We start from the raw sequence: 19,766 nt of genomic DNA, 5'->3' as shown, positions 1-19,766 counted from the left end.
AGGCTCCAGACGCACAGGCTCAGTAGTTGTGGCTCATGGGCCCAGCTGCTCCGCGGCATGTGGGATCTTCCCAGACCAGGGCTTGAACCCGTGTCCCCTGCATTGGCAGGCAGACTCTCAACCACTGCGCCACCAGGGAAGCCCTACATTAGTATTTTAAAATAAATCTTCAGTTATCATTTGAGTGGGAAAATCTTTGTTGTTGTTTTTTTTTTCCTCTGGTGATAGTTTAATTCTAAGGTGGCCAGCTTACATCTTGCTGCAAACTTGATTGATGATAACATCATTTTATACTTGTTTTTTATTTCAGCCATATTTCATTAAACTACTGATGTTCATTCTTTAACTATTTCTAAAAAGCTCCTGGCTTGATTTCCCCTCTGCTTAACAACCCCTGTGCCCTACACCTGTTCTACTTTCTCTTCTCTCTTCCTTTCTTTCCAGTGCCTGTCTTCTGCCACATGCCCATCAAACCTAATTGCATCTTTGGGAGAGCTTTGGTGAGGCAGTTCCTTAGCCCTACTGTCCCTTGGGGATTTAATGCGGGTGGAATGTGCAGGTGGCCCTCGAGCCATGTCAGTGGCTGCTACAGCTCCCAGATTCTAAAGGCTGGTCACCTCAGGCCCTAAAGTTGTTTCAAGTCTAGGGCATTTTAGTCTCAGGATAGATATGGCAGGAATAATACAATCTGGGTCATTTTGTCAATGGAAATTAACCTCCAGCTCTTCTGCTAATTTTATGTAAAAATCTGTGACATGCAGACTGTTTTTAGTCTCCCTCAAATTATAGTGCTTTAAGACAATTTTCATGAGTGTTAATGTTTTTCTTTTGCAACTGAGTAATATTACTGTCACAGAATTCCTAATCATATATATATTTGATACCATTTAAACTTTGGCCTTATATCTAAACCTTAGAGAAATTAAAGGTGAAATATGAGAACCCAAAAGGCACCCAGCATAGGACTTTGGGGTTCATTAAAGGTGAGTTAAATTTTTTCTTCAAATGAGAAATACAGCTATAATGCAGTATGCCATATGCCGTCTTAAAATTCTGTTATTTTAAAAATACAGTTGTTTTTTTCTCCAGACTTACAAAGCGATCTGTGCTCTTATGCAATTCGGAAAGTAAATCACCCTTAATCTAAAAATCCATTGATTAACACTTGTTACAATTTAGGGGTATTTCCTTCCTATCTGTTTCTTTTTACTTTTTAAACAAAATATTTTAAACACACACAAAAAATACGTGGACACTTTGTGTATTGGCTCCTGTATAATGACACTCATTTAAAATGTTACTGTTTTAGAAAACAAACTTATGGTTACCAAATGGGAAAGGGGTTGGGGGAAAGGACAAATTAGGAGTTTGGGATTAGCAGATATAAACTACTATATGTAAAATAGATAAACAACAGGTCCTGCTGTATAGCACAGAGAACTATATTTAATATCCTATAATAAACCATAATGGAAAAGAATATGAAAAAGAACATATGTGTGTGTGTGTATATATTATATATATATCACTTTGCTGTATACCAGAAACTAACACAACATTGTAAATCAACTATACTTCACTCAAAAAAAATAAAATGTTAATGTTTTGTCATATTTATTCCTAGTTTTTTCTTGGCCTTGTTCATATGTATATATGTGTGCATATATTGAAACATAATTGGAATCGTGTTATATATACATAGTTTTATACTTCTGTCTTTTCTTTAACATTTTAAGTATTTTCCCATATCATTAAAATTTGTTTAATGCTTTGTTGCAACACTAAATTTGTTCTAGTGTATGCACAGATTTTCTGTTTTTAAATAGTGATAATTCTATTCCTATTTAATTAATTTTACATTTACTTCTAGTTCTTTTAATATATCACATACTAGGCATGACTTAAAACATTGTTTTTCAAAAAACTGCAAGTTGCAACTTGTTAGTGGGTCACAAGATCAATTTAGCCAGTTACAGTCAACATTTAAAAAAAAAAGAATAGAGGCCTTCCCTGGTGGTTCAGTGGTTGAGAGTCTGCCTGCCAATGCAGGGGACGTGGGTTCGAGCCCTGGCCCGGGAGGATCCCACATGCCGCGGAGCAACTAAGTCCGTGCGCCACAATTTCTGAGCCTGCACTCTAGAGCCCGCAAGCCATAACTGCTGAGCCCACGTGCCGCGGCTACTGAAGCCCGCGTGCCTAGAGCCCGTGCTCTGTAACAAGAAGCCACAACAATGAGAGGTCCGCGCACCTCAACAAAGAGTGGCCCCCGCTCACTGCAACTAGAGAAAGCCCACTCGCAGCAACGAAGACCCAACGCAGCCAAAAATAAGTAAATAAATAAATTAATAATAAAAAAAAAAAAGAATAGAGAAGACCAGGGTATTCCTGTGATTCTTTGGCAAAAATTGTGCATCTTCTAGTCAGTTCGTTTCAGTTATCTGTATGTAAATTTAAAAAATGTTTTGACTAGGGGTCACAGTCACAAGCATTATTAGGAAGGAGTCTTATTATCAACCAGCCCACCTCATGTATGTTAGATTTGACATCCATCTTTTATGCTTACATTTTCTGGATTGATTTATTAGAACTAGATATGTTAAAGTGGGGTAATCAAATTGTGAAACAAACTCTATACCTATAGATTTTAGCACTGGAGGGAGTTCTCCTTGTGGGGGTCTGGGAAGTGCTGATTTTTCCCATTCAGTTTTAGTCTGGGGAGCTTTGAGCTAACTTGAGGGTGATGATCCCTTGTAGGTGATAAATTGTTTCCTTAATATTTGATTATCAATTTACCAAAATATTGTGATTTGAATCACTGGCATACATTAGAATTCTGAACACTTTTTTTTTTTTGATAGTCCATTGTGGGGATGTACCACAGTTTATTTAAACAATTCTCTACTGATGAAGAATTCTGAACTCTTGAGCATAAATATCAAAAGTTTTCTCTCATGCTCCAATTCTGCCATCCTACCTCAGCTCTCCATCTGGAACTACCCCTACCTTCTGTTAAAGTGAGGGTAGCCTCCTCTCACGGGTACTGATGCAGTAGTGAATTCAGTGAGTTCTCCTAAATGAAGACACAAAACACATAAACACTCCAGTATATTGAGTTCTCTCTATTTAAAACTTAAGATAGGTACTTTGATATGACATGATTCTTATATACAGTAACTTTTCAACATTGCATTAAAATAAATCTCAACATATTTTCTTGGAATGGTTCGGGGCTTTTCTCCTGTGTGGCTGTCACTTTTTTTTTTTTTTTTTTTTGCGGTACGTGAGGGCCTGTCACTGCTGTGGCCTCTCCCGTTGCGGAGCACAGGCTCCGGACGCACAGGCTCAGCGGCCATGGTTCACGGGCCCAGTCGCTCCGCGGCATGTGGGATCTTCCCGGACCGGGGCACGAACCCGCGTTCCCTGCATCGGCAGGCGGACTCCCAACCACTGCGCCACCAGGGAAGCCCTGGCTGTCACTTTTAAAGAATCCACTATGATTTAGGAAGGAGGGACTCAAGACTTCAGAGCTGGATGGTTGAATGTAGCAAATGGATGATAGGAGGGATGAGGAAAGTTTGGAATAGCAATAGGTCTTATTTGAGAAAGATGTTTACGATAGTGTCTGCTTCTCTACTTCTTGGGAGTTATTTATTCTCTCATCTTGCATTTTTTGAGACCTATTCTGTGTCAGTTACTCTGCTTGGTTCAGGGCATCCAAAGATAACTAAGCCTGAGAGCCCTCAAGGTTCTCATAACTTCGTGAGGAGTACCTGAGAACAAATAATTAAATAGCAAGGCTGCAAAGGCTCCTGGACCTTGGAGTCCAAATTATGTCTAAATCTTGGCACTTATATTACTAGTTGACTAGTGTAACTAGTAATTATTTAAGTTCTCTAAGCCTGCTTGCTAATTCTCCTCATTTGTAAAGAGATATTACCAGTTCCTTTACGTGGTTTTTGTGAGAATAAGAGTGTATGCCTGTAAAACAGCACATGCCTGGCATTATAGTATGTTGTAAGCATTGTTGTCTGTGTCATTGTTGTCATTTTTATTATTCAGTGTATTAAGTGCCAAACTAGAGCTTTATAATAAATACTCTAAAAGCCCATGGAAGAGGCAAAACCTGGCCCCAGTTCCTATACACCACACACAGTTCTCTGCCTCTCTTGTGCATATATGTTCACTCTTCTTTCTGGGTGTCTGTGGAGACCCCTTTTATTTGTTTGTGGACGTACTGTGTTCTTTCACATGGGTCACTCATCCTTCCTCAGTTCCCTACATATAGGAGTTGTCTAAGATTCCCTTTCTCTCTTCCCATACCTTCCTTTTCCCTCTTCCCATACCTTCCTTTTCCCTCTCCCTTTCCCCTTCTTTTCTCCTTTTTCTCCCCCCAAAATCTCATCCATCAATTCCTACTGCTTCAGCCATCATCCTCTATGAAGATGCTTCCCAAATCTATACCTGCAGCATTTCCAGGTGCCTGCTGGGCATCTCCATCTGGAAGTCCTTCTTGCATTCAAAGTTAACATGTCCAAAACTGAACTCATTAATTCCCCATTAACACTTCCTTTTCTTTCCAGTCCTTGCTAATGCTAGCATCATCACCTCCGGCAAACAGGTTTGAATCTTAAATTCAGCCCTTATCTTTCCTTTGCTTTGTGATCCCTTCCTGATGTCTCCCTCATGTAGTCAGTTGGCCAGACTAGCCTGATCCACCTCCCTGCTGCTGCCATCATTCAGCTTTTCTTTCCCATCCCTGCTGCCACTACCCTAATTTAGGCCCTCATTATCTCTCACCTGGAATATTGGAAGAAACTACTCCTAACTAATCTTCCCTCTCCTTTCACCTGCACCCAGCACACTATTGCCAGAGTAACAATATTAGGCCCAGAGTAACACTTTTAGTCTTTAGCTTTAATCACATTGCTCCCTTGCTGACAAATCATCCATGCCTTCAGATTGCGTGCAGAATGAAGCCCTGACTCTAAACCTTTCAAGGCCCTTCACTCTTCAGGCTGTCTTCTGGGCTTGTTCACCTTCACACATTGCCCAAATGGGCAGCCCCACAGCTCCTGAGCCTGCTCGCCATACTTCTGCCTGCTTATTACTCTAACCTGTTCCTTTCTTCTAAAATACCACTCTTTTCCATTCCAATAACTCCATCGCACTTCTTCCTCCATTCTCTGCTCAGGGAAATTTGACCATCTTTAAGGCGCAGTCTGAATTCTGTCTCTTCTGTGAGGCACACCTCTAACAAAAAGTGGTTTTCTTTCTTCCTTTGTTGCTTTTTGTTACTCTACTATCTTTGTTATCTGTTCATTAATATTATACAGTTTAACCATTTTTGGAACACATTATTATAGCTCTTTTATTAGACCTCTTATTTCTTTGTATACCTCTTAGTATATAAGTGTTGAAGAAATAGAATTTGAGAGAATATGGAAATATGCCATAACTGTCATTTGAGGATTTGAAATATTTATAGGATAGGGTTAAGGAAGAGAAACTAGTTAATAGTTGTGGAAAGATAGGATGATGCAGTAGGAACTGCAGTTAGCCATAGAAGCCATAATGTGAGAAGACTATAGAGCTGGGTTGCACAAAGTTCACCTGTTCAATCCTTATTTCCATGAAATTGTAAAGCTATTAGAATATTCATGTTTACTGTTGATCTATTGTAGCTCTGGAGCAGAATTTTGAAGGCCAAGTTTGTCCCCCCAGAATTCAACTTATAGACTTTTCAGAATATTATTTTACATTAGTGATATATCTATAATAGCTAATTTCCCAGGACTACATAGTATCTGACATATATTTAAATTGAGTTGAAATATTACTTTAGATTTGCTACACCTCTTGTTTGTCCACCAAGCTACCCCCATATATTCTCATTGACTACCACAAAAGCCTTCTAACTGGTCTCCTCATATCCACTTTGTCCCCCCCCACCCCAAACACACACCTAAGTCATTTTTCCACACTGATGATAGAAGTTTTTCTTTTTTCTTTCTTTTTTTGTATTTTTAAAAAAATATCTGATTACATGACCAGATGCTTAAGTTACTGTGGTGGCTTCACATTGCTCTTTGGATAAAGAGCTAACATCCAGTCATGGCATGTTTGACCTGTGTGGTCTGGTCTCTCTCTGCCTCTAGCCTCACTCTGTACAGTGTACTCAGCCTTGCATGTGCTCATTCTTGTGCTGTGGAGACACTCCCCTTACCTATTCTCTTCCCACACCCCTCTTTTACCTCTTCCTTTGGGTGTCAACTCGGTCATCATTTCCTAAGGAAGCCTCTGACTTTCCCTGCTAGGCTAGTTCCCAGTTGTAAGCTCTCACAGCATCATCTCTCTTTTTCCTTTGTGACATTTATTACTATTGTAATTTTATATTTATTTGTCATTCTTTCATTATTACCAGTCTCTTCCACTAGGTTGTAAGCTTCACAAGCTCCGTGCCTGGCTTTGCTCACCATGACATCTATGCCAAGCACTGTGCCTGATGTATGGAAGGTTTTCGGTCTGCATTAGTTGAATGAATGATAAAGGTTTTTTGGGGTTTTTTTTTTACTCTATATTAGTGAAAGGAAAACAATTCTGTAGAATTTTAGTGATAAAGATTACAAGCTACTAAATATTGCTTTCGTTTATGGCACTTAGATGATGTTAACGAATTCTCCCAATTTTTATACTTATTATACATATTGTAGAGTATTAGATAATTAAATGTAGTAGTGAGATAATAAAGAATCACAGAGTAAGAGAAAAACCCAGATGTTGAATAGTCCAGGCTTCCCTCTAATGTGTTGTATCAGAGGTTGTGCAGCTTCTTAAACATCTTTATTCTCAAGGGACTCAGCGTCAACAGAGACTCCTCTGTTTTTTAATTTCTTCATGTCGAGCCAAAATTCACCAGCTATATTTTCTGTCTATTAGTGTCAGTCTCTAAAGTAATACTTACCAGGTCTATCGCCTCTCCTTATGGTACCCTTTCAGATGAGCAGACAGTCATCATGTACTCTTCTAGCTTTAATTCTCCCAACCCTGCCCTTCACACACTGTATTCCTGCCTTATTGATTCTGGAGACAGCTGTGTCCTCCTCTTTCTCCTCCAAACTTTCACACATATTGTCTCCTCTCTAGAACACTCTTTTTTCACTTCCCCTCCTTGCTTCAGCTCCCCTGACTACTTCGTCTCATCCTTTAGGTCTCGGGGGGTCCCTTTCACCACTCCTTCACCCCTGCTTATGTTAGTTGCCCTTTCTCTATGCCTATGTTAGTTGCCCTTGTTCATCTCCTAAAGTAGCTCATGCCACATTTTATTATTATTTTAAATCCAGACTGTATTATCCACAAGAAGGGAGACCACAACTCACCATTGCTCACCATCATGTCCTCCACTCTCTGTTTAGTTCTTTACCTGACACGTAGTAAGCATTTACTACATTTTTGACCGTGTAAATTTGAGAACACCAACTTTACTGTTCTCCAAGCTAGCATTCTTTTTTTTTTTTTTTTTTTTGGTCAGCCAAGCATGTGGCAGTATATGATTTCACCATCTTCTGGATATGCTCCAGCTTGTCAGTATTTCTCCTTAATAGAGGCACTCAGAATAAATCATAGTGTTCCAAGTGAAGTATGACCTGGACCATATGAAACATTAACTCTGCAAGTTTAGAATCCTAGGGACTTTTTATACTCAGGAGCAAAATTTCTTATTTTTTTTGTGAGCTAGTTTTTGAGCTGTGAACATTATCGAATTATCTTAGTACTTTTTTTTTAAGGGTGTTAATGAAATGAATTTAAAGACGTGGTGTTTTGGAAACATTTAATTTACTCAACCAGTTAATCTGTTCTCTGGGTTGTTAACTACTGTCTTGTGTGAAAATTGATGGTTAGAAGGTATGCTTTTCTGACTGCTCTCTTGATTTCTGGTAACTGGTCTACTATAGTTTCTTTTCCTGACCTTTTCAGTAATGCATTCTGAAAGTGGCCAGTGTTTCAGTGATACATGATGTTTGTGGGTCATGGTCAGAAGAATTCCTTAACTTTTGTTATGTTGGGGGGTAGAAAAGGAACAGTATTTATAGGAAATTATATATGCTGGTAGTGGGTAAGACTTTGAGAGACAGAAGGAGAAACAGTAAAAGAAAAAGAAAATATAAGAGTTGAGAAAAAATAGATGGCAAAAAAGTAATGAGGGACTTCCCTGCTGGCGCAGTGGTTAAGAATCCGCCTGCCAATGCAGAGGACACGGGTTCGAGCCCTGGTCCAGGAAGATCCCACATGCCGCGGAGCAGCTAAGCCCATGCATCACAACTACTGAGCCTGCGTGCCTAGAACTCGTGCTCCGCAACAAGAGAAGCCACTGCAGTGAGAAGCCCGCGCACCACAACAAAGAGTAGCCCCTGCTCGCCACAACTAGAGAGAAGACCCAACACAGCCTAAATAAATAAATTAATTAATTTTTTAAAAAAGTAATAAGGAGAGAGATGTAGTTTTCTGATCACCTTGTCACCTTCCCTGTGCTTCCACAGTGGTTTATGCTTCACTCATGTTGTCTGTTCCATACAATGACTACAGAAAGTAGATGTTGTTAATCTCATTTTACGGAAGAGGTGATAGTCTGAGTTATACAGCTAATAAATGGCAGAAGGATTTTTCAAACCTGGTTCTAAAGCAGTCACTATTCTACTGACTCAGCAAATAGTTGGTACATGAGGTGAAGCAGATGGAGAGTCACTATAGCATAATGGGTAAGCATGTGTATAGACTCTAGGGCCAGGTGGCCTGGGTTCAAATCCTGGCTCTATCAAGGCTCTAACGCCTACTGTCTCTGGTACCTTGAACAAGTTGCTTGGTCTCTCTGTGTGCCTCATTCTCCTCATCTGTAAAATCAAAGTATTTGTGGTACCTTCCTCATAGAGTTGTTGTGAATTAATTTAATTAATATATAGTAAAATACTTAGAATAGTTCCTGGCATATATTAAGTCCTATGTAAGGATTTGTTGTTGCTACTGCTGCTGTTGTATTTTGATGATGATGATGATGATGATGATATATGTGTCCTCTGTGAAAGGTCCCGTCTCTGAGAAATTTGAGGAAGGTGTTGTCGGAACTGTTGCCAGGCCTATTTCTTCAACGTGACTTGGCCAGCTGTCAGAGTTCTTACCCTCGTATCCTTCATTAGAGGATATGAGTTCTTACCTTCATATCCTTCATTCCTAACCAGGCTCAACCCCCCAAACACACAGCCACACACACATCCTCACCTTCCTCTTTTCCCTTTCTAGAATTAGGAGCCAATTCAGAGCTTCTCTTTGATAGTATTATTATTTACCTCAGGTAATACATAAATAAGGGTCTAGTAGCATAAGTTAAAATCTGTAATTCAAAGCAAAAAATTTGGAGAGGGCTCCCATTTTAAATTTTCTTCTTCCAAAATAGGGTGCTTTGCAACCTCCCAACAGTTCAGGTCTGTAGGATTGTTACATAATAATACAGAGCTTTGGACATTTCTGGACATTGTTTCTACTATAATATAGCTTAATTACCTTAAATTAACAGATATTAGAACTTCTTTGTAAAAATCATTAACCCCTCTAACTTGCTGAAGGTCACTTACTAGATTATGGAGAAAATATAAGTAGAGAAAGAGCTATAACTGTTATCTTGCAGAGAGCCTGAAGATCTGTCTTATTTTGAAACTATTGAAAGAGCAAGAAGGGATCCCTTTTAAAAATTTATTTGGAGGCATGAAGGGTGAAAATTTTCTTAAGTAATTGACTGACTCATTAATTTTGGCTATGTTAACTTACTTAATTTAAATTAATTCATTGTTCAGAATTCACCCAAGGAAGTCTTAATAATTCAGTGAGGTATTAAAATACAAAATTTTACTGTTTTTAGAAACAGAGTCACAGATTTGGAAAGCAAATTTATGGTTACCAAGGGGGAAAGATGGGGGAGGGTTAAATTGGGAGATTGGGGTCGACATATACACGCTACTATATATAAAATACATAACTAATAAGAACCTACTGGGCTTCCCTGGTGGCGCATTGGTTGAGAGTCCACCTGCCGATCCAGGGGACACGGGTTCGTGCCCCAGTCCGGGAAGATCCCACATGCCGCGGAGCGGCTGGGCCCGTGAGCCATGGCCGCTGAACCTGCACGTCCGGAGCCTGTGCTCCGCAACGGGAGAGGCCACAATAGTGAGAGGCCCGCATACTCCAAAAAAAAAAAAAAAGAACCTACTGTATAGCACAGGGAAGTCTACTCAATACTCTGTAATGACCTATATGGGAATAGAACCTAAAAAATGTGGATATATGTATACGTATAACTGATTCACTTTGCTGTACAGCAGAAACAAACACAGCCTTGTAAATCAACTATACTCCAATACAAATTAATAAAAATTTTTTTACTGTTTTCACCACATTCAAGAATTATATTTATGTTATTTATGTATACTTTAGTATAACCTATTTGATTAATGCTCATGAACATTGTTCTAAATATTAATTTATTATAATATGTTACCCATAGTTTTCTGTCTTTTTTCTTTTTTTAATGATGTCATTTAGTTCTTGTATGACAACCATTTGCGATACTTAAACAAACATATAATCTTAGAAAGTATTCCTGACCTTAGTTGTAGTAGAAATTATAAAAATTCAGTCCTCATGGCAAAAAAACATTATATTCTATGTTAAAGACTAACATTGTCTAGAATGATTATTCTTTGCATAAAAAATAAGAAATGGCAAGATATTTGCCCATGGCATTCATTTCCATTTTACTTCTCAAATAAATTTTCTACCTGTGAAGACAGAAACCATTTTTTACCACTTGCCCTTACCAGCATCATCGCCACATAATACCACTTCATCCAAGCCATACAATTTGTATTTTACCTGCTGTCAACTACCACAGAACAGTTTAAAACTATGGGTTCCTCTCATTATCAGAGCAAATGGTTAAGATTGCGTGGTAGGGTATAGACAGTGGGAAAACCCAGAAAGAGGAGGAAGCCAAATCATTAGGCCTCACAATTTTGAGACTGTCACTTTCAAAAGCAGCCATGGGTTTCTCTAGTTGTTTCCTGAACTTGTTGCTTCCTCCTGTTAACTCTTTCTTCCACCAATCCTATTTCTTTTCAACAAGTCACATTGTCTGATTTTGGAAGCATGGGCGTATTTGCAGCAGTTCTCTAATTTGATCTGACTGATTTTGTGAGGGTGTGTTAATCCTCTTCTTTCTTTACTTGTTGACAGGGGCCTTGTACACGACAGCCAGAATAACCTCCAGTTGAGGGGCTTGGTGGTGCTACTTATTTCTAAGGCAGCTGGGCCCAGCAGTGTGAATGCTTCATGTCAGAGCTATGACATGGTCAGTGGTATCTATTCATGGTAAGAAGAAATTTTGACATTGCTCTCTAAAGCGTGTTTTCTTACAGTGGTCAGTAGAAATCACTGTTTAGTTTTTTGTCATTCTCTGATTCAAAGATAGATTAAAATATTTTGTTAAGTTAAAACATGGATTTTTATTATTCTTAACAAATCTAATAGGCTTAGCTGCTTTGTATGTAACTCTGGTAAATTTTGTGTCTAATATTTCTCGTTTCTGCCTTGAGCATTTAAACTTTCCTATTGAACACTACTCTCCTGCCCCATCATGGTATCATTGTATTTCTGTAGAGAACTCTATGTCATTTAGTCCAGGATTCATGATTTTTAAACCTACTCAATATGCTAACTTAGTTGTGTATATAATAATACAACTACCATTTTAGGAGATGTCTACTTCAGTGCTATATCATTTATTTTATTTTGCTTATTTTTATGGTGAAGAGGTTTTTATTAAAATGACTGGAATAAGAAACTTTTACATCTCACACATTTAGATTAAAAAATAAATTTATGAGTACATATCAGTCATTTTTGCTGCATATAAAACAAACTTTAAATTTTCAGTTTTGCTTTTTTAAATGACAACATGTTTTTTAGTAATAATATATCAGATCTTAGCAGTATACTTGACACTGTTAAAAGCCTGTATGGAAGTAATAGTCTGCAAGTGGACGTGGGCACCTGAAATTAAAACCACCCAGAAACACGGGTGACAGGAAAATTTTCCTCACAAAAAGAAGTATTTCTAGAAACTTCGGCTTACGGTTAATATATCTTTTATTTATTTACTTTAAAAACAAATCCACATCTTAGATTTTTAAAAAATTCCTGGTAGTCTTACCCATAAATGTTTTTTTTCTTCTGTAATATTTAAAGATGACTAGCTTGCCTGCTATGAAGTCCAGTGACCTTCATTAACATGCAAGCAAAGATTATCACTGTTGGGGTTACAAATGGCCTCTCCTCTAGCCAGGGTAATTTTGCAGAGCTTTTACCATTGATCCACGTAAGTGTCTTCACTAGAAGAAATATCTTGGGATCATTTTCAGTTCCTGTTCACTCTGAGATAATTTATATTTATTTAGTGCTTTGTAGGTTACTGATCATTTTAATGACAGTTATCCCATTTGATCCTTACAACAATTCCATAGGTAAGAATTGTCGTTATAGGGCTTCCCTGGTGGCGCAGTGGTTGAGAGTCTGCCTGCCGATGCAGGGGACACGGGTTCGTGTCCCGGTCTGGGAAGATCCCATATGCCGCGGAGCGGCTGAGCCCATGAGCCATGGCCGCTGAGCCTGTGCGTCTGGAGCCTGTGCTCCTCAACCGGAGAGGCCACAGCAGTGAGAGGCCCACGTACCACAAAAAAATTTGCTTTTTTAAATGACAACATGTTTTTTAGTAATAATATATCAGATCTTAGCAGTATACTTGACACTGTTAAAAGCCTGTATGGAAGTAATAGTCTGCAAGTGGACGTGGGCACCTGAAATTAAAACCACCCAGAAACACGGGTGACAGGAAAATTTTCCTCACAAAAAGAAGTATTTCTAGAAACTTCGGCTTACGGTTAATATATCTTTTATTTATTTACTTTAAAAACAAATCCACATCTTAGATTTTTAAAAAATTCCTGGTAGTCTTACCCATAAATGTTTTTTTTCTTCTGTAATATTTAAAGATGACTAGCTTGCCTGCTATGAAGTCCAGTGACCTTCATTAACATGCAAGCAAAGATTATCACTGTTGGGGTTACAAATGGCCTCTCCTCTAGCCAGGGTAATTTTGCAGAGCTTTTACCATTGATCCACGTAAGTGTCTTCACTAGAAGAAATATCTTGGGATCATTTTCAGTTCCTGTTCACTCTGAGATAATTTATATTTATTTAGTGCTTTGTAGGTTACTGATCATTTTAATGACAGTTATCCCATTTGATCCTTACAACAATTCCATAGGTAAGAATTGTCGTTATACTTATTTTACTCTTGAGAAAACTGAGTTTCAGAAACCTTGAGATGTTTTTCGAGGTGACATGACTAGCAAATGAGGAGAAGTTCAGGCTCTAACTATAGTTCTCTTTCTTCCAAATCTCATGTTTTGTTGTTTTTTTTTTTCTTCTTAATTTAATTCGGCTTTTCTAGTCTGATTCAAAAAATGTATTTCACTTGTAGATTAGACTAGCCATTAAATTAGTATACCAAAAAAGGTCTTCCCTTAAGTATGTCTAGGAAAACTTATGAACGGACAGTAACGTGGCAAATCTTCAATACATCTATCTACATCCTTCCCCAACCTGTTTGAATTGGAGCTCAAAATTTTACCCTGTAAATTTTGTAGAAAACCTGTTGGCTGAGTTCAGTTGAAATAATTAGAGAAAATACATAAACATCTACAATGAATACCAATAACCTGTTAGTCCCTGGAAAGGAATTAGACCTCACACCACCTTGTAACCATGCATCTCAGTTTCCTGTTTGGAACTCCATTGATTTTTCAGTCTCTGACTTTAACCGTTTTATTGGTCAGTCATCTGCTCTTTTTTAAAATTTATTTATTTATTCTTGGCTGAGTTGGGTCTTCGTTGCTGTACGTGGGTTTTCTCTAGTTGCAGCGAGCAGGGGCTACTCTTTGTTGCGGTGCGCAGGCTTCTCATTGTGGTGGCTTGTCTTTGTTGTGGAGCACAGGCTCTAGGTGCCCGGGCTTCAGTCGTTTTGGGATGCGGGCTCAGTAGTTGTGGCGCACGGGCTTAGTTGCTCCGCGGCATGTGGGATCTTCCCGGACCAGGGCTCGAACCCATGTTCCCTGCATTGGCAGGTGGATTCTTAACCACTGTACCACCAGGGAAGTCCATGGTCAGTCATCTGCTCTTGCATTTGGGTAGCCATACACGCCTCTAATGAATACCAGCTATGGTTTACTATCACTAATCCTAAACTAACACTTGGAAGTATTTGACACATGATAGGTGTTCAGTAAATATTTATTGCATAAATGAATAGTCCCCATTTTATAGAAAAAGAAGCTAATGCTGAGATTAAGACTTGTCTAAAATCCTCTAGGTAGAAAGTGATGGAGTTAGAATTTAAATATAAAGTGTATTTCTTTCTACTATGCAGATGCTGTTATCTTTATTGTATGTACACAGGGCACTGTGTTGTGACCTTGTGTTTCCAATTTCTTATTTAGCCTCTAAGAAATAGCTGCATTGCCTTCTGATCCTTTACAGGAACATAATGCATTTGGTAGATAGTCGTTGTAATATGAGCAATTGTAAAAGAACTCTGCAAAAGAATAGGTGGTACATTATGAATATAAAATTTTTCCAAATGGTGTAAATGGGTTTCATACCCAAGTGTATAGAATCCATAGTTACATTTAGGGAATAATCCTGGTTTGTGGTTCCAGGCTGTTTTTCTGTAATCAAACTTTATCTAGTAAGTCATTGCTGATGCTTGGGTGTTCTACACACTGGTTAATGTGAAAATGTAATTTGGCATACTACTACGAGAAACCATTCATTTGTTTCTCTATCCCTGAAGTCATTTGTTTGGCTCCTGCTAGCTTAATTGTTCAAGTGTAACTTTTGCTGGAGGCTTATATCTATAATGCCACAGTGAATTATTTAACATTTGAGGGAAGTACTGATTTGGGAGCTTTTAAATTCACCTCTTAACTACTGGGATTTACATTGTTGGTGTTTTTCCTCATAAACTTGACTTTGATGTCAGTTAATGGAACCTGAGTAAATTACCTAAGGGAACAAAAGTGAGTTAGGTGACCTGTTTTGTTTGGCCTAAGGATATAACTGCTGGATATATCTTGTGGATGTGTCTCATGAACTTATCACATAATGGCCAAGAGAGGCAGAATTTAGGCTAAAATGTAATAACTGCATTTTGAAAAACAGGTGAGTCACATTTATAAAAATGCACTGTAAACATCTACCATAACCTTTTTCAAACAAGACCATGGACTTTAGGTTTATTCCACCAACCCTGACTTTAAAAATTGGTTACAAAGGTGATCAGGCAAAAAAAGTATTACTGAATTTGCAAGCATCCCTAGCCACAACTGGGAAAATGTTTATAACTTATTCTTAATGATAGGATGTTTATATTTTGTGTACAAAAGATAGATCATGTAATATATAATACATAGCATAACAAAGTATAGACTTCTCTAGTGTTACATGATTATTACATTTAAAGAAATACAGGTGAATTTTGTGACTAGTGGTTCAGTTTTCTCAGTTGGTTTAGGAAGAACTGACTCAATTATTTCTCATCTAACTAGCAATTATAAACAGGCCACAAATTTTCACTCTACCTTCATTCCCTGAAATTTCCTACCACCTCTTGTTAACTGTATTAGAATCGATTAAAACAAGTTTGCCAAGCACATTTTCTTTTCTTCCTGAGTATTCACCTAGACTACATTTCCAGTCTTCCTTTGCAGTTGGCTGGGCCGTAGGAATCAGATCTAGCCAATAAAATAAAAGCATAAATGAAATTTACAATTTCCTGACCATAAAAATCTTACATTTGCAGTATACCTTAAGCAGGTGATTTTGGAAGTGACCAATTCAAGATGAAAGGTACCTGCACCCCTTGGGGGAGAGCCACCTGTCCATCAGGAATATCCATGTTGACTTGATGTGTGAGAGGAAAAATCTATTTGTTCAACCACTTAAACTTTAGGGTTTATCTGTTAATAATAGTGGCACCTTAATTAATATTTTGCTGTTTCTGTCACCCAGTTATCCCAGTGAATTTGGTAATCCTTGGTTACTCCCACTCTTTTATCTTCTGTGTCTAATAAACCACCAACTCACAAGTTTCTCCAGGTCTCTTTTTCTTTCAGTTAACTTTCCACTCTCCCGTTACAGGCCTTTGTTACTTCATGTTTATTTATTTATTTTAATTAATTAATTAATTTTATTTTTGGCTGTGTTGGGTCTTCATTGCTGCGCATGGGCTTTCTTTAGTTGTGGCGAGCGGGGGCTACTCTTCATTGCAGTGTGCGGGCTTCCCATTGCGGTGGCTTCTCCTGTTGCGGAGCACAGGCTCTAGGTGTGCAGGCTTCAGTAGTTGTGGCGCACAGGCTTAGTTGCTCTGCGGCATGTGGGATCTTCCCAGACCAGGGCTCGAACCCATGTCCCCTGTGCTGGCAGGCGGATTCTTAACCACTGCACCACCGGGGAAGCCCTACTTCATGTTTAGATTTTATCAATAGTTGTCTGTTGGGTCTCTGTGTCTCTAGATGTTCCTCCTTCAATTTTTTCCTATTGGGTCTTGTTAAATTGAACACCCTGCTTTGATCACTCATTAAACAAACTCTTATTAAGCAATTACTGTGTGGTGTTCCAGGCACTATGCTTAGTGCAGGAGATACAAGCTGAATACTATATAGTATTTACCCTCCATGACCTTATTAGCATCAAGCCAGGGAACATACAAGTTTACAAACAACTGTAATATGATGCTATAGATACTGTAAGTAAAGTATAAACAGAATTCTTTGGAGCAATTAAATATGTTGGGAGAGGAAAGGAGAAAATTTCAGAAAAAGAGACCATTTGAACTTTACAAAATAGGGAATTTATAAGTGGGTTTTGAAGGTAACTAGGAGGTTGTCAGTTGGAGGAAAGCAGGTAGTCAAGGGGTTTGGTAAAAGGTGGTTGCGTTCTAGGCAAAGGAAGTAAGGAATAGACTGACCAAAGACATGTGGTCTGGTACATAGTACATAGCAGGGCCCACAGAGTGCTGACACTGTAGTGGGCACTCAGTACACAATTGTTATATGAATGTATGAATTTACATAATAGAGACCAGGTTCATGTATATAGATGTTATGGATTGAATTGTGTCCCCCCCCAAATTCATATGTTGAAGTCCTAACCCCTCGTTCTCACAAGGTGCCCTTATTTGGAGATAGGGTCTTTATTGATATAATCAAGTTAAAATGAGGTTATTAGAATGGACCCTAATTTAGTGTCCTTATTTTTAAAAAGGGGAAATTTGGACACAAACATGCATATACCAGCAGCACACCCTGTGAACATGAAAATGTTTTTTTTTCAAGCCAAGGAGAGGGACCTAGAACAAGTTCTTCACTCATAGTGCTGGCAAACTAATGTATTACAGAATACTGATGAGGAGATGGTGTAGAAAAGAAAGGTTGAAGTTGAATTGTGAAGGGCTGAAGGAATTAGAGCTCTATCCTGGAGAAACAGTGGGGAGCCATCCAAGAGGCAGCAGAATAGACTTGGAATCTGGAAACAGACTATATCACCTATTAGCTGTGCCTCAGATTTCAGCTCTCACATTTCGGAGAATGGTTTTAAGAATTAAATGAGTGAATAGAGTAATGCATAGCATAGTAAGCATTCTCTAAGTGTTTATTCTTATTCATAGCTATTATAAAGGTCTTTAAGCAAAGGAGTCACATTAATATATCTGTGCTATAGAATGTAATTACTTGAGAAGGTAACCCAGAGAGTTGAGGTCCAAGAGGTAGAGAGAACCAGCCAAGGAGTTATTGAAGCAGTCTAGGTGATGGCTGAGAGGGAAAACAGAGACCTGGAGAGGTTAAGGAGTCTTTACCTAAAACAAGAGGTTAGCAGTTGGCCAAGCCAGACTCAGACATAGACTCATTAGGTCCTTTGATCTCATGCCATTTTCTACCAACATTTCCCAATTTGTGCTTCATTTGGGATGAAGGTTTTACTAGGTTGTCAGTGGGACAAAAGGTCCTGTGGTCAGATAAATTTGGGCATGCCAAAAGATTGCTTCATTTCATAAATCTGAAGAATTGTTAGGTATATGTGGCATGCATCACGAATCTTTAAGAAGAGATATTGTTTCCCAGTTATTTTACTCTAAAACCCTGTAACCCTTTTAATCTTTGCCAATCTGACAGGGGGAAACTATGATTTTTTTTTTTTGACTGTCAGCAGTACATCTTGTAGCATGATGCAAAACAGTTTGGTAAACGTTATTTTATGTTAGGGTACCTAACTTTGAACCCTAATGGGGACTCTGTGAGGCAGAAATAACAGTCACCAACCAGAAAACTGAGACTCAAAAAGATGAAGTAACTTTCTGAGATCCTACATTAAGTGATCAAGTAGGGTAAGAAGTATATCATGTTGGTTATAAATTGCCTTAGTTTAAATCTATCACTTATTTGCTATGTGATGCCAGACAAGTTAGGTCACCTCTCTGTACCTCATAGGTTTGTTGAGTGGATTAAAGAAGGTAATATGAATAAAACACTTAGAACAGTGCCTTGTGTGTAGACTGTGCTTAACAAGTGTTGTCTATTATTGTTATTCCAGGCTGCTTTATGTCCTTTATCAGATTTCTCACATGCTGTCACCTTCTTCTTGCCCACAGTTCTCTGTCTCAGTTTGCTAGAGATATTATTGTTATTCCAGGCTGCTTTATGTCCTTTATCAGATTTCTCACATGCTGTCACCTTCTTCTTGCCCACAGTTCTCTGTCTCAGTTTGCTAGAGATAAATTGTGATAAGTAGAACATGCAAGAATGAAAAAGTATTAAATGAGTCAGGGGTAAAGTGATTGTTATTTTCGCCTTTTAGATGGTCTGTTGGCTTGGGTACATGTGTGTACTGGCGAATTTTAAAGCATGCCAAGTCTATGTGTAAAACAAGTACTTTTATCTTACTACTTATTTGGCTTCTGAGTGGCAGGTGAGCTGATGAATAGGAATAAAATTATGGACTGATCTTTTTCTGTATTTATTTGTAGTGCTGATAAAAGAAGACTCTGTGCTCTATGTGCCATTAAACACAGTTCAGATGATCTGTTTTCTTCATATTATATTAGCCCAGCATTCAGCATGTTCCTAGCACATGGATGACAGTCAATGACTATTTGGTTACAGCTGAATAATAATATCTATTATTATTATTGTTGTTATTATTATTTAATCTTGAAGCAAGGAAGACCTTTCTAAAATGTTTCAACACTCTGGACCTGTAAACAAAAAGATTAACACATTTAACTTCATTAAAAAAGGATTCTTCAAAGGAAAAAAATTCTCATAAAGTCCAAAGATAAGTGCCAAAATTATAAAAATATTTGCAGCATACATGACAAGGGGCCGAGTTTTAATAAAAAAAAATCAGTTGGAGATCTTATGAATCAGGAAGAAGATAGTACAACACAGACATGGACAAAAGACATGAACAGGCTGTTCAGTGAAGAAAACTCATAGATGGTTAGTAAACAAAAGGGGGAAAAGGCTGGACCTCATCATACAGGGCAAATTAAAAAAAAATCAGGGCCTCCCTGGTGGCGCAGTGGTTGAGAGTCCGCCTGCTGATGCAGG

The 19,766-nt window shown here is 38.3% G+C and overlaps 1 protein-coding gene across 2 annotated transcripts in view; it reads left to right on the top strand.

Annotated features, from left to right (window-relative positions):
- The window catches only part of PDSS2 (decaprenyl diphosphate synthase subunit 2), a 246,190-nt gene that overhangs the window by 90,832 nt on the left and 135,592 nt on the right, over nucleotides 1–19,766 (top strand). The window contains exon 2 of one of the 2 annotated variants that reach the window (XM_024755916.1): nucleotides 11,281–11,415. The exons of the other annotated variant lie outside the window; for it this stretch is intronic. Coding sequence (XP_024611684.1) covers nucleotides 11,281–11,415 — 135 coding nt within the window. The remainder of the gene's footprint in view (nucleotides 1–11,280; nucleotides 11,416–19,766) is intronic. 2 annotated transcript variants of the gene reach the window in all.

Source organism: Neophocaena asiaeorientalis, unplaced genomic scaffold (assembly GCF_003031525.2).
Source record: "Neophocaena asiaeorientalis asiaeorientalis breed wild unplaced genomic scaffold, Neophocaena_asiaeorientalis_V1.1 scaffold105, whole genome shotgun sequence".
NCBI classification, from domain to species: Eukaryota; Metazoa; Chordata; class Mammalia; order Artiodactyla; family Phocoenidae; genus Neophocaena; species Neophocaena asiaeorientalis.
Note: the sequence above shows the minus strand (reverse complement) of the source record. Positions and strands in the feature narration are given on the sequence as shown.